At 40.9% G+C, this 12,283-nt stretch overlaps 1 protein-coding gene across 6 annotated transcripts in view; it reads right to left on the bottom strand.

The window, feature by feature from the left end:
• sema4ab (sema domain, immunoglobulin domain (Ig), transmembrane domain (TM) and short cytoplasmic domain, (semaphorin) 4Ab) overlaps positions 1–12,283 on the bottom strand; it is a 54,997-nt gene that overhangs the window by 35,490 nt on the left and 7,224 nt on the right. For 4 of the 6 annotated variants that reach the window (XM_086193731.1, XM_086193730.1, XM_086193726.1 and 1 more), the window contains exons 2-6: positions 6,487–6,714; positions 4,016–4,176; positions 1,667–1,730; positions 1,368–1,462; positions 1,196–1,289 (exon numbers count right to left, since the gene is read on the bottom strand). In XM_086193731.1, the coding sequence (XP_086049857.1) occupies positions 1,196–1,289; positions 1,368–1,462; positions 1,667–1,730; positions 4,016–4,176; positions 6,487–6,583 (511 nt within the window). In that variant the 5' untranslated portion in view covers positions 6,584–6,714. Of the gene's footprint in view, positions 1–1,195; positions 1,290–1,367; positions 1,463–1,666; positions 1,731–4,015; positions 4,177–6,486; positions 6,715–11,278; positions 11,672–12,283 lie in introns of those variants that run through there. The other 2 variants (XM_086193729.1, XM_086193727.1) reach the window with 2 other exon arrangements.

Here is a 12,283-nt window from a genome sequence, read left to right as displayed (position 1 = left end):
CTTGGCCAGGGCTTAGCTTTCTCAGTCAATTGCACAAGCTAATGATTTGTTTGCATACTTTTTGATGTTACAGCTTGGTATTAATCAATGACCTTGCATGCGAATAAATAGCTATCTTAATTTACATACCTCAGTGAAGCATTAACAATGCCTCAAAACTTGATATTTGTTAAATATTTTACTTGATGAACAAGTGGCGCACTGCACACTGTATGATGCACGTGACATAGGGGCGGCGTTGTGGCATGTGAATGTGAAGCAGCTCTTCCCCTTGACACGGCTGCATCACCTAACAGCTGTGCCATGTCTGAGCTGATTGCCATTCTATGCATTCAATGCTGCTGTTTCCATGTGCCATGGCATCTCTCAGGCCCATCCCTGAAGTGCGGTAGTGTACCACAGAGAATATGCGGCGAGTCCATTTTTCGGGGAGGATATGTCAATCTGCACAGAGCAGCCTTCACACAAATTGCATAGTGAAACCAGTCTTCTAAATAAAAGCCCATGTGTAACTTCTGATTGCAAAGACAGACAGAAAAGAAGACAATATTCTATGTTTACATGATAAAAACGCATAAACCAAGAGATGACCAAATTACCAGAATCTGAGCAAGTTAACAAAGCCAAGGGCAAAATGCAACATTGCTAAAACACTCCTGATCTTCAGTACAGACGTTATTGGCATTGCAGCTGGAATGTGACATAGCTGTACCATGTTACAGAGAAAAGGGGAGGGTGCAAGTGGGAGAGAGAAAAGCTGCCCCAGAGAAGGAAAAAGGGACTACTTTCTTCTGAAATGTGTCATGCTCTAACCAACATCATAATGATCATGCATTTGCACAAAGACAATTAGGGAAAAGCCAACTCCCACACTACTAAAAAATGTTGCATATGCAACCATTGTGGCCACAGTCCAAAGTCCCGTATGCTACATACCAACTGGCTCATTGGGTTTTAATGGTCCACAGGTTAAGGAGGTTGAAAAGGTCTTCAACAGAAAAGTTGACAGCTACTTCTCTGGGAGAGGCATTCATAAGGAGACAAGTGAATCATAGTCTTGTTCTGAAATCTGGCTGCTTGTATTTCTAACTCCACATGGTCTCTCAGGTGAGATGGGTGACCTTGTCCCTGCACACGCAGTAAGTGAAATCAGAAATACAATCCTCTGATAGCAGCAGCTCTGATATCATCTTACCTACGATGATAGCAGTGTTACGTTGGTAGGGGTCATATGGGCAGCGACCTCGTCCTTCATCTGTTTTGATATTCATTGTTAATGTCCCTGACTCCTAGAAAGAGAGGAAAAAGTCAAGCCAAGTGTGTTTCATTGTAAGTTGTAAAAACAACTGTCAGTATAAACAACGAACAATGTATGTGCAGCGAGGACTGAAGGCAAAGGTTCCACAGGCGTAGATGTGGGTGCTGTTCAAAAACTGTAGCACACGAATGAAATTTGGACAGTCTGCCTAAAAACATGAAACAAACAGACATTGAGTTAGATGTTCCAATGGCACAAAATGCTACAAGCAGGGCATGTAAATTCAATGCAAAGAGAAGGGGCACCTAACAGTTACGCTGCATGCTTAAAACGCTAAAAAAAATGAACTTGATTTTAAAACAAACATAGCTGTGTTTGTTGAGCTTTGTATTTTGTGTTTCATAATACTTGCCATTTTCTTGCCTTTCATTGAACATTGCTCAAGATCTTTCTCTGAAGGGCTCCATTTGAGCTGAAAGAACAAAGAGTCAAATTCCTCCGCAACCGTGATACAAACACAACATAACCACACACACCAAAGCTAACCAAACCTTAGAAGAACACACACACATCTTTCAATTGTATCATTTTTCCATTACAGTGTTTAGGAATTAGTGTAAGTAAGGTGGAATAAAATGTAGCAGTTAAAGCTAAAATTACACAATATTTGAATTGTAAAATCGCTTGGAAATTGTGTGTAAGGGGATGCAACACAATTGTGTTCTTATTGTGTCCTAATTGTATGAGGAAGTATTACATGGTGTATTTGAGTCAGCAAACTATAAGCCTATTTTACCAAATGAAAGTGGTTCTGTTAAAACAGCAGTGGTGAAAAACATCAGTAGTGCTAAACAGTTGTCTGGGAGATCACTTCTATAATAACCAAATGAAGCTGTTATACCTCGACAGTCACGGGAGTCATACAGAGCAAGCACACAAGATCTTGCGTAGCAGGCAAAGTTGGCTCTCTCCCCACACACACACACAACAACGTGGCCTTCCAGGCATGTCAAATGACAGGGACAGCAAAGAACTATAAAAAAAATACTTCAACCTTATGCTCGGAGCAGTGCATGTAGGATTGCCGACCCATGCAGCTGACAGTTTCTTGCCCTGTGCCAGTGTTGTCTAACAAATGTGCTCACACAGCATATGGGTACTTGAAAATGAAGTGTTGCCAGGCTCCACAAGGGTGGTTTGCCCACTTCAGGTTGGGAGGGAGGTCCTACTTCAGGCGGAGGAGTTTAAGTATCTCCTGTTCACGAGTCAGGGTAGGAGGGAGCGGGAGATTGACAGGCAGATTGGGGTGGCATCTGCAGTAATGTGGGTGCTTAACCAGTTCGTTGTGGTGAAGAGGGAGCTTAGCAAAGAGGCGAGGCTCTCGATTTACTGGTCAATCTACGTTCCAGCCCTCACCTATGGTCATGAGCTTTGGGTAATGACCGAAAGAACAAGAGCGCAAATACAAGTGGCCGAAATGAGTTTCCTCCGCAGGATGGCTGGGCTCTCCCTTAGAGATAGGGTGAGAAGCTCAGTCATTCGGGAGGTGCTCAGAGCAGAGCCACTGCTCCTCCATTCTCTAGAGGAGTCAGTTGAGGTGGTTTAGGCATCTGGTGAGTATGCCTCCTGGACGCCTCCCTTGAGAGGTATTCCAGGCATGCCCAACCGGGAGGAGGCCTTGAGGCCGACCCAGGACACACTGGAGGGATTATATCTCTCAGCTGGCCTGGGAACGCCTTGCGATTCCCCCGGAAGAGCTAGTGGACATGGCTGGGGAGAAAGTCTGGGCTTCCTTGCTGAGGCTGCTGGCCCTGCGACCCAGACCAACCAGATAAAGCAGAGAACAATGATGACAATGACAATTGCACCTGCTAATTCCAAGTCTTTGTGAAACTCTCCACAAGTAGCCCTTGGACATCTCTTCTGATAATACTTTTACTACTCTGTCAAAAATCTTGTGAGGAGAACCTGGTCATGGACCCAATAGTGTTCACTTGAACATTCCGAAGTTTTGAAATTCTTCTACAACCAATGCAATCAGAATGTTTTGCAACAATAAAGTTGCAAAGGTCTTTAGAGCTCTTTTCTGTCATAACACCTTGCCAATGAGACACCTTTTTATAGGTCATCAGTTGGAACTGAACCAGCTGATATTAATTTGCACTGACAAAGGGGAGGATTTCTTTGTAATTACTGATTGATTTCAGCTGGTATCTTGGCTTTCCGTGCCTTACCATACCATTTCTTCATGTGTTCAATACTTTTTACCTGTGTCATTCCAGTTTTTAAACACAATTTATGGACATCTAAGTCAATTTTATTTGTATAACACCAAATCACAACAAAAGTTATCTCATGACACTTTACAGGTAGAGCAGGTCTAGTACCACACTCCTTCAATGAATTTACACCCAACAATTCTCCATGAGCAAGCACATCAGGCAGCAGCGGCGACGAAAACCTTCCTTTTAACAGGCAGGAACGTCGAGCAGACCCAGGCTCAATGGGGACGGCCTTCTGCTTTGACCCGTTGGGGGGAGAGAGAAGGATTTCTCGTCCGATCTCGTCTGATCTGATATCTGAGGTTTGATTTCTTTGAATGTGTGGGTTGCATGGGTTGTTAAGGACATCTGGTGAAAATTTCATGTCAGTAGCTCCATTAGAAATATATTTATTGATAAAAATAGTGACATATTCAATAATTATTTTACCCACTGTATATTGTAGCACGATATAGTCTCAGTGGCCACTCCCTACCTTTCTCTTCAGTGTGATGGCATCTTTTTGGCTAACATCCAGTGCTAAGACAACATCCCGGCCCCCAACATACAGCATGTCTCCATGTTCACTGAGCAGCAGTGTGGTGGTGTTGCTAACATCATGGCTACTGAAGCGGATGAAATGTCTCCCAGGACTCCCTGTTGATGCACAGCAGTTAACAGTCTGGTTAGGGTCTCACACTCAATCATCACAGACAACAGTCATGGGCCAATTCATAGGCCACATCCCCTGAGCATTGTGGAGGACCACAGGAAGGACACAGGGTTGATGAAATGAGATGGTCTAATCTACCCTGTTGCCCAGCAACCTTAAAAGCTACAGGAGATCATCAGTGACAGCAGCACCACTAAACAGAAGGACCAATGTATACATAAACATACTGAAGAAATGCATAAAAATGCATTGCATAAAAACTGCTTAATGGGACTGCTTTAATACTTCATTTTTTTTACATAATGTAGTAAAGACTGTCATTGGGATTAACTGTGTACTTCATCTCATCAACAGAGCTAAATAAATGTTTTTCGATCTGCAGCTGTATGCAGCTTTACTAAAAACCCAACGCATTTTATATTTCAATATGATAGAACAAAATTTAATAGACTGTTCTTGTCATTTTAATCAGTTCATATTTATTGAAATGTAGAGATCCTCTTCAATTCTTTGGATGGAGGAGGCAGATCAGGGTCTGCTTCTCCAGTTAAGTTAGATCACATCGGAGGTTCAGACTTAAATCATATTTTTGAATATTTTCTGTTTCAGAGGAATGACTTGATCTTTTCATGGTGACATGAAAAGATCAAGTCATTCCTCTTGTCCAGACTTGTTATAGAAAATCTGCTTTTTTTATAGGCTGTTCAATAGTCTCACTGCTGAACCCATTAATTTCAGAAGAGCACAGCTGTACATTTTTGATGTATTTGAAGCTGGTTATACGTGGGGTTTTTTTAGCCAGCAAAACAGTATGGCCACCAGAAAGTGGGCTGATGGCTTCAGCTCCCGCAGTCATAGACAGACACTGCTGCTCAAATGCAGCTGCTCTCTGTTGTGAGGGTTTCAGCTCCCTAATGAACAAACAGAGGAGAGAGGGGTATCCAGAGAGAAGGGTGTTCTTTTAATTCTCCAAGAGACTTTTTGGATGCCCTTACCCGAACAGCTTCAACTGATGTACAAGCAAAGTGGATCCTGAAGGCATTTGATGATGTTGCAACACAGGTTCCAATCAAATTCAAACGAAGAAAATCAAAAAGTATGGTGATCAGGAATGGCAAAGTCACCAGCAAGTTCCAGCTCCAGGTTTAGGCAAGTTAATACTTCCACACATGGCTCAGAATACCACCACGCGTCATGTTGGTAGGGCTATACACCTGATCTCATCAGATACAGCGATTCCTATCATTAGAGAGCTAGCAGTTCAAGGTGGCCAAGTACAGGGCTGTGATGATGTACAGACACTCTGCAGATGACAAAGTCAGAGCAAGAAACCACAAAAGCAGGATGAAAATGGGGAGCTGCCACATCAGTGACATAGACAGAAAGCTAGCTGAAGTCAAAAGTTGTCAAAAGTCAGTTGAAATCATCAGAAGCCTGTACAATGGAAGACAAGAACTTGGAACCACCCATTTCAAGAAATTGGGAAAACAGACCCAATGCAGAGGACAGACATGATCAAAGGGAGAGGAAAGCCAGTACTGCAAGCACCTGTTCCAACAACACAGGGGCAAAGGATGGCAAGTCTTGCAATTCCCACTGGAAGTAAGATGCATTGGTTTCTTGGCAGAATTTGTGTGGAAGAGGATCACAGCTCTGGGAAAGCTGGAAGGGAGAAGAAGACCACCATTTGTAGGTTGGGGGAGGCAGTGGAAAGAGCCTCTTGTTGGCTGTGGAATAGAAAGTAGGAGTTGAGCTGGAGGCCAGGAGAAGATCGACAGTGACTGGCCTGCCAAATAGAAAATGTTATGGTTCAAGGCTGAAACGCCCAATGAAAGTTGGATGCCACATGATGAAATCTTCTCCTGGCTAAAATACACAGACACTGCTAAGTGACCGAAAGAGGTAGCGCCAAGATGCATCTAAAACCTAGATGAGATAGCTAAAGTGTTGAGGTAGAGATTACTGATAAAATGAATTCATGCCACACTGGACTTGAGAACATACCCACGACAATACAGTCCTTTTTTATGCACAGGGCTTCTTGTGGTCTAAAAACAAATCCTTATGCTTGTCTACATGATCAATAAAACACAATATAATGTTTTGAAATCCTTTTCACTGCCAACATGTTGATCTTCAACTACTGCTACAAACAGCTTAATATAATATAGTGTGTCTATACATGTGACCCATATGCGAGTCTGACAATTCTATAGGAGAATAATACAAATTTTGAGATAACCTTTTTTGATTGTCAATAAGACAAATTAAAAAAGGTGGTATTCCATACTCACCTACAGGAAAGGAGACTCTAGGAGTCAGTCTTGTCACACATGGGCACAGAAAAACCAGGAGAGCCAGGACAAGGGACAGCAGGCAGTGACTCTCCATTACAGCAGGAACTAGGAAATGTGACCTCAATCACAGATCAGGGCAAAGTGACCGTCAAAGACTTGTCAAGAGGGGTGGAGAGCCGAGCTGCTGCCACATCTTCGGGTTTCTACAGCAAACCATCACTGGATCTGAGACACACACACACACACACACACACACACACACACACACACACACACACACGTGACATGGTACAGCAGAAAATGTGTTTGAGTAAGAAGTCTGTTCAAATCCACATGTAATATAATATAATATTATCTATGTTCAAATTAAGCTGTCCTTGTTTCCCGTGTTAACAAAACTAAACGTCACAGCTTGAGACGCTAAGTGTACTATTCACAACTCCAGATGAGCAATACAGATTTTGAACTCTATCAAGATCTTCCCTAGTATTTTTGGGGTAATGATACATTGTGATATAGAAAAAAACAGAGTTATGTAAACAAATATTGATTCAAAGTTGGCTAAGAAATTACAATGAGACTTTGATTCATTTTTTAAAATACACACTGTTTAAGTCCCCTGCTCAAAATGACAATGAGAATCAGTAATGGGATTATAGCATAAGGATTAAACAGCTATTAGGGGTCTAAATTCCACATCTCATCACAATATGATCCTTTACCATTTCTTTTAGCCAGGGATCTGTTTATTTTCACACATTATAATTTGACAATCAAAATTTTAAACAATCTTTTATAGTTTTAAAATTTTGAAAAGCAAACAAAAGGTTGTTTAACTATTTATTAGCAAAGGTCAAAAACACCATATGCGATAAACAAGTTTTCAGTATACAAATATTACTAAATACTGCACCATAACTAATCTTTCTGAACATTTTCAGTGCAGATTTTTACAATGCATTATATACATACTTATGTCATAGTAACTGCAGTCTTTGACTAAGGTTCTCGGTCTTCAACACTGATCTATCATGTTGAAAAAATGCAGAAATATAAAGTAGCATGCTAACAGATAATTTACAATGCCAACCTTGATATCTTTTCCACCTTTTACCAACACCCTTTAAAGACACCCTCTGCATTGTATTGAGGCACGTGACAACAGTGTATTTTTATGGGTCAACCAACAAGTTAACATTTTCATGGATTGCTTTGACAATGGGATTTTATATCAAATTTTGGATTATGACAAAAATAAGCTGTGTCCCAAAACTGACATTCCCAAAACACACACACACACATACACAATCAACAAATCTGACCCTCTTGATAATTTCCGCATCTGACCTAAAGTATTCTCTGTGGTTACAGGTAGGCCACCTACCCAACACCCTCCTAAAAGCCTGCCTCCCTTCCCTCTCTGATCATCTCTGGTCATATTCCTCTCCTTTAAAGCACAGTTACACTAATACTTGAAAAATCCAATCTTGACCCTGATTTCCTAATCCACAATCGGCTCATGTTCTCAATTCTCTCCTCTCTATCTAAAATCCTAGAATGGAATGATACCACCCAAATCCCTGCCTACCTCAACAAATGACCTTTCGGAACAGTTACAATCTGGTTTCCCTCCAATTACCACACTGAGACTTCCCCAATCAAAGTGATTAGAAATATCCTCCTATCCTTTAAAAAGGATTCCCTCAGCATATTCCTCATCCTCCTTTACCTCAGTGCTGTTTTTGATACCATTAACCATTCTACCCTCATCACACAGGTTGGAAGCACTGACATCAGTGGCACTGCCCTCTTCTGGTTCAAATCCTACCACTCTGACAGACCTCCTCAATTAATTTCAGTAAAACACTCCCAGTCAGCCACAGCTTGTGTTGCCCATGTTGTCACCCAAGGTGTGATGCTGGGTCCCCAGCTCCACATTACTTATTTGCTCCCTGTTGGACTGATCCTTCATCACCATGACCTCAGAATCCTCTTGTGCTGCAATATGCACATATGCTCTTCACCAAAACGATCACAACCTTCACCATCTCCACCTTCACCAACTGCTTGATGGACATTACAATTTGGACACCAAATATCTTTTTAACACTGAACTGAAATAAATCTGAAGTCCTAATCACCAGTCTAGAGTCTCTAACCATTTTCTCACAAAAGTTTTCCCTCAGTATTGATTGATTCATACACCTCAGTAATATTGACCACCTAAGTCCCAAACTGTCCTTTATAGTTGCATATTGATTTCAATACATCCAGGCTTGATGTTGTTGTTGTTGTTGTTGAGTGGAGCACTGTTATAAACAGAATTTCCCTTAGGGATGAATAAAGTATCCTGATTCTGATTACTGCAAGTCTCTTCTAAAGCACCACCAACAAACTACAATATGTCCAAACCTCAGCAGCCCCCCTCCTCATCAGGACCTATTCAAGAGATCATATCACATCTGTTTCACTGACCTTCACTGGCTCCCTGTCAAATGCAGAATACATTTTAAAGACCTCCACCACCTACAAGGGCCTTACTGAGTTCCCCCCTGCCTGTCCAAAATTGGGAAATATGTCACTGCCTTGTGCAAAGCACCTCACACCCACCAATCTTTATACAAATACTGTGTATATGCATTTGTGTTGTCAAAAATATTGATTCATCGATTAAATATCAATTTTGAAAAGTAAAAACAGTACTAAATGACTTTTCAATAGTATTGATGCTAGGGCTGGGCGATATCAGGAAAACATGCGATGTGCGATTACACTGTTCAATATTGCGATGACCTGCAGTAAATGTGTATTTTTTTTTAATGAAATATCAAAGGATACATATTAGCTACAGTACATTAGAGCATATTTTTGTTTCAATATTTACAGCTAACATAGACCACAAACATTTAATAGCCGATGCCCACTACTTCTTTAACATCTCTATTTACGTTATTTCAAGTTCTTTCACAAGAACACCAACATGGTCTCTTTGCTATGACTCAAGCAGGAGCACTGACATGTAGCCACATTCCTTGATGCGCTAAAGAGCCACTTGGAGGGCGAATAAGTGGCTGCGGGTGTTCGCTAAACTCACAAAAATGGACGGTTGCTGCAGTCCTTTGACATCATGCAGACTCAGTGTTGTCAGCTGTTTTGCACCTTGGCAGTCTTTGAATTGTTTGTGCAGTTCTTTGTGGTGGTGTTTCAGGTGTTGATGAAGATTGGTCGTGTTTCTCCTCGTATTTGCCACGACCGCCCCACGTTTTACACAGTACCTGGGTTTGTACGACGTGTCTCGTTTGAAGCCTAAATAGCTCCAAATGAGTGAGGAGCTATTTTTTTCCGCCACTAGGTCCACCTCATTTTCCTCACACTCACTAGTTGTCTCTGCATCATCATCATCTTTGGATTTGAGTCAGATGAACAAGGAAAGCCAAAGGACAGTAGCAAGCCCATATGCAAGAGATGCAACAGAACTGTGCAGACAAAAGGAGCAAACACAACGAATTTAGCAAAGCACCTCCAAGACAGACACCCGTACCTGTATAGATTTAGAGGTATAGAGGTTGGTAACAGTATAACTTGAAGTATGTGTTGCCTAGAGTTATCACATCTATCAGTGTTTACTTTGACTTATTGTCTTGTTAGCGAGTGGTAGCTAAAGCTAATCAACGGTAGGTTACATATTTTAAAACTTATTTGCATACTGTTAATGGGTAAAGAATAACTTGTAAAAGTTCTCTACCTCAAGAATAAAGTTCTTTATTTTTCTTTAAATAAAAAACATTATTGCACAAAATTTTGAGTGGTTGCTTAGTATTGAAAATCCAATCGAGTATCAATATTTTTCAAAATATCGTATGGAAGTATGAAATCCAGTGTCGTGACAACACTAATATGCATGACATCTAAGCTTCTTATTTCTTCCATTTTCTGCAATAAATGTCTGCACCAACCTATGTAGTTTCATTTAGCCATTTGTTACCGACTGACATTGTTAAAATTTCATCAAAATTAATGGGTGGGCGGGTGTGTAATTTTTTTTTTAAGTATGCCATAGAACAGGGGTAGGAATGTTGAAATGTTTCTCCCATAGACGAAACATTTCAACATCTGAAGCACACATTAACTCACACCTTATTTCCGGCAATTAACCAAAACCCTTTGACTTAGCCAAAGGTTAAGGCATAAATCACGAAAGGAATCATTCTTGCAATACTATCTCTTAAAATTGTTTTTTCAGTGTGCACAGAGAAATTTTACACTTTCATCATTGATGGTGTAAAAAGCCTTCCATTGTCAAACACTGCACATTCATCATTATACACACTAACGCAGAACACATTCAAGATAGGAATAAAAGAAAAAATATTTTTCACTGAAGGGGCATTCAACGCACTTTTGAATGCAATACATTCGTTTATTTCCATTTAACCACTAAACCTCTAGATTGTAATATTTTAGCACCGTGTGTGGGTCAACAGTGAGCTTACTACATTGTCTGAATATACTGCGTAGATTCCATTAGCCAAGGCAATAGTTAGGAACTTCGTTTGGGCTCCAACAAGGCAGCAGCAGGAGATAATTAATGTGAACCGAGGAAACACGACGTGCATAAATTTGAGCTCAACTGTTTTGAGTTGAGCAGCTAACAACAGCTGTTGCTGGTGGTCTGTGAGGGTCAGTCAGCCTACAAACAATGCCTCTCCCCAGCAACGTGTTGTTTTGTGTACTGACCAAGAGTAACTGTGTGTGCAACAAGGCGCCGCAAAATTATGCTAGCCATCACCTTTTTAACTCGGAGTCAACTTCTACTTCAGCTGTAGTGCATCCGAGACAGTTAAAGTGAGCTTACGTGTTCCAAGCGGATGTTCTCCCCACCGCCCAATTACAACTCGCGCGTGACTGTACGTTCTTCCCGCAGTAGTTCACGCTTTGTCCATAGCGGTGAGAACTGATCAGAAGAAATGAGCTTCGTTGGAGAGGAGAAAACACTGGCTATGGTGACCCTCACGATAACAAAGCGGCGGGGCCTTCCCTCCCACAAGGTCCAGCAGATAGACTCCTGCGTCCCTCTCCAGGACACCCAGACACATTACACCCATCACCCACCATCCCCTTTGGTTAGATTAATTTTTCACTCCAAGTCCTGCAGCTCTAAAAGATCAGTCCATTCAAGTCTGGTAAACCGAAAATGTTCTTTGACAAGGATAACAGTTCTGATACGTTTATTCATAAACAAGAAAAAACTAAAGTAGAGTTTGGCTTGGAATAAAGTAGAATCGTCTTTTTTAAAAGACCCCATATTGTTATTAATAGTGGAAAAATATGTATTGAAATAAATTTACAAGCTACAAACCAGGCATTTTCCATTATTTAGAGGTTCTACAGTTCAGATTTATTCACGACATGTCCTGAACCATTACAGGACTGCAGCTGCCAGTTGAGGCAATATTTTTAAGGATGTTGTAAAAAAGGTTTATATGTAGTGAATGTTAACAATTATTCATATAATGGAGGGATATTGATTAAATATCCAAATATTTTAAGAAAAGATGAAGTTCTTTTTCCACACAGGATGTGTATGTCACACATAATCAAGTTATAATTAAGCACCAACTGTTTTATCCTGATGATAGTAACACACCTCTCAGTGATGGGACATATGATGTGATGAAAATAATTGATGATGGAGAGCAGTGACTAAGTGAGCAGACACCCTGAATATTAAATGACATGAAATTAATAGGATTAAATATACTAGGAAGTACCTAATGGTGTAGTGGAGTCAAAT

The sequence above is a fragment of the Aulostomus chinensis genome, chromosome 22 (assembly GCF_037954235.1).
Source record: "Aulostomus chinensis isolate RoL2024-O1b breed Wild chromosome 22, RoL_Achi_v1.0, whole genome shotgun sequence".
Taxonomy (NCBI): domain Eukaryota; kingdom Metazoa; phylum Chordata; class Actinopteri; order Syngnathiformes; family Aulostomidae; genus Aulostomus; species Aulostomus chinensis.
The sequence above is the reverse complement of the archived record's forward strand: the minus strand, read 5'-3'. Positions and strand labels throughout refer to the sequence as shown.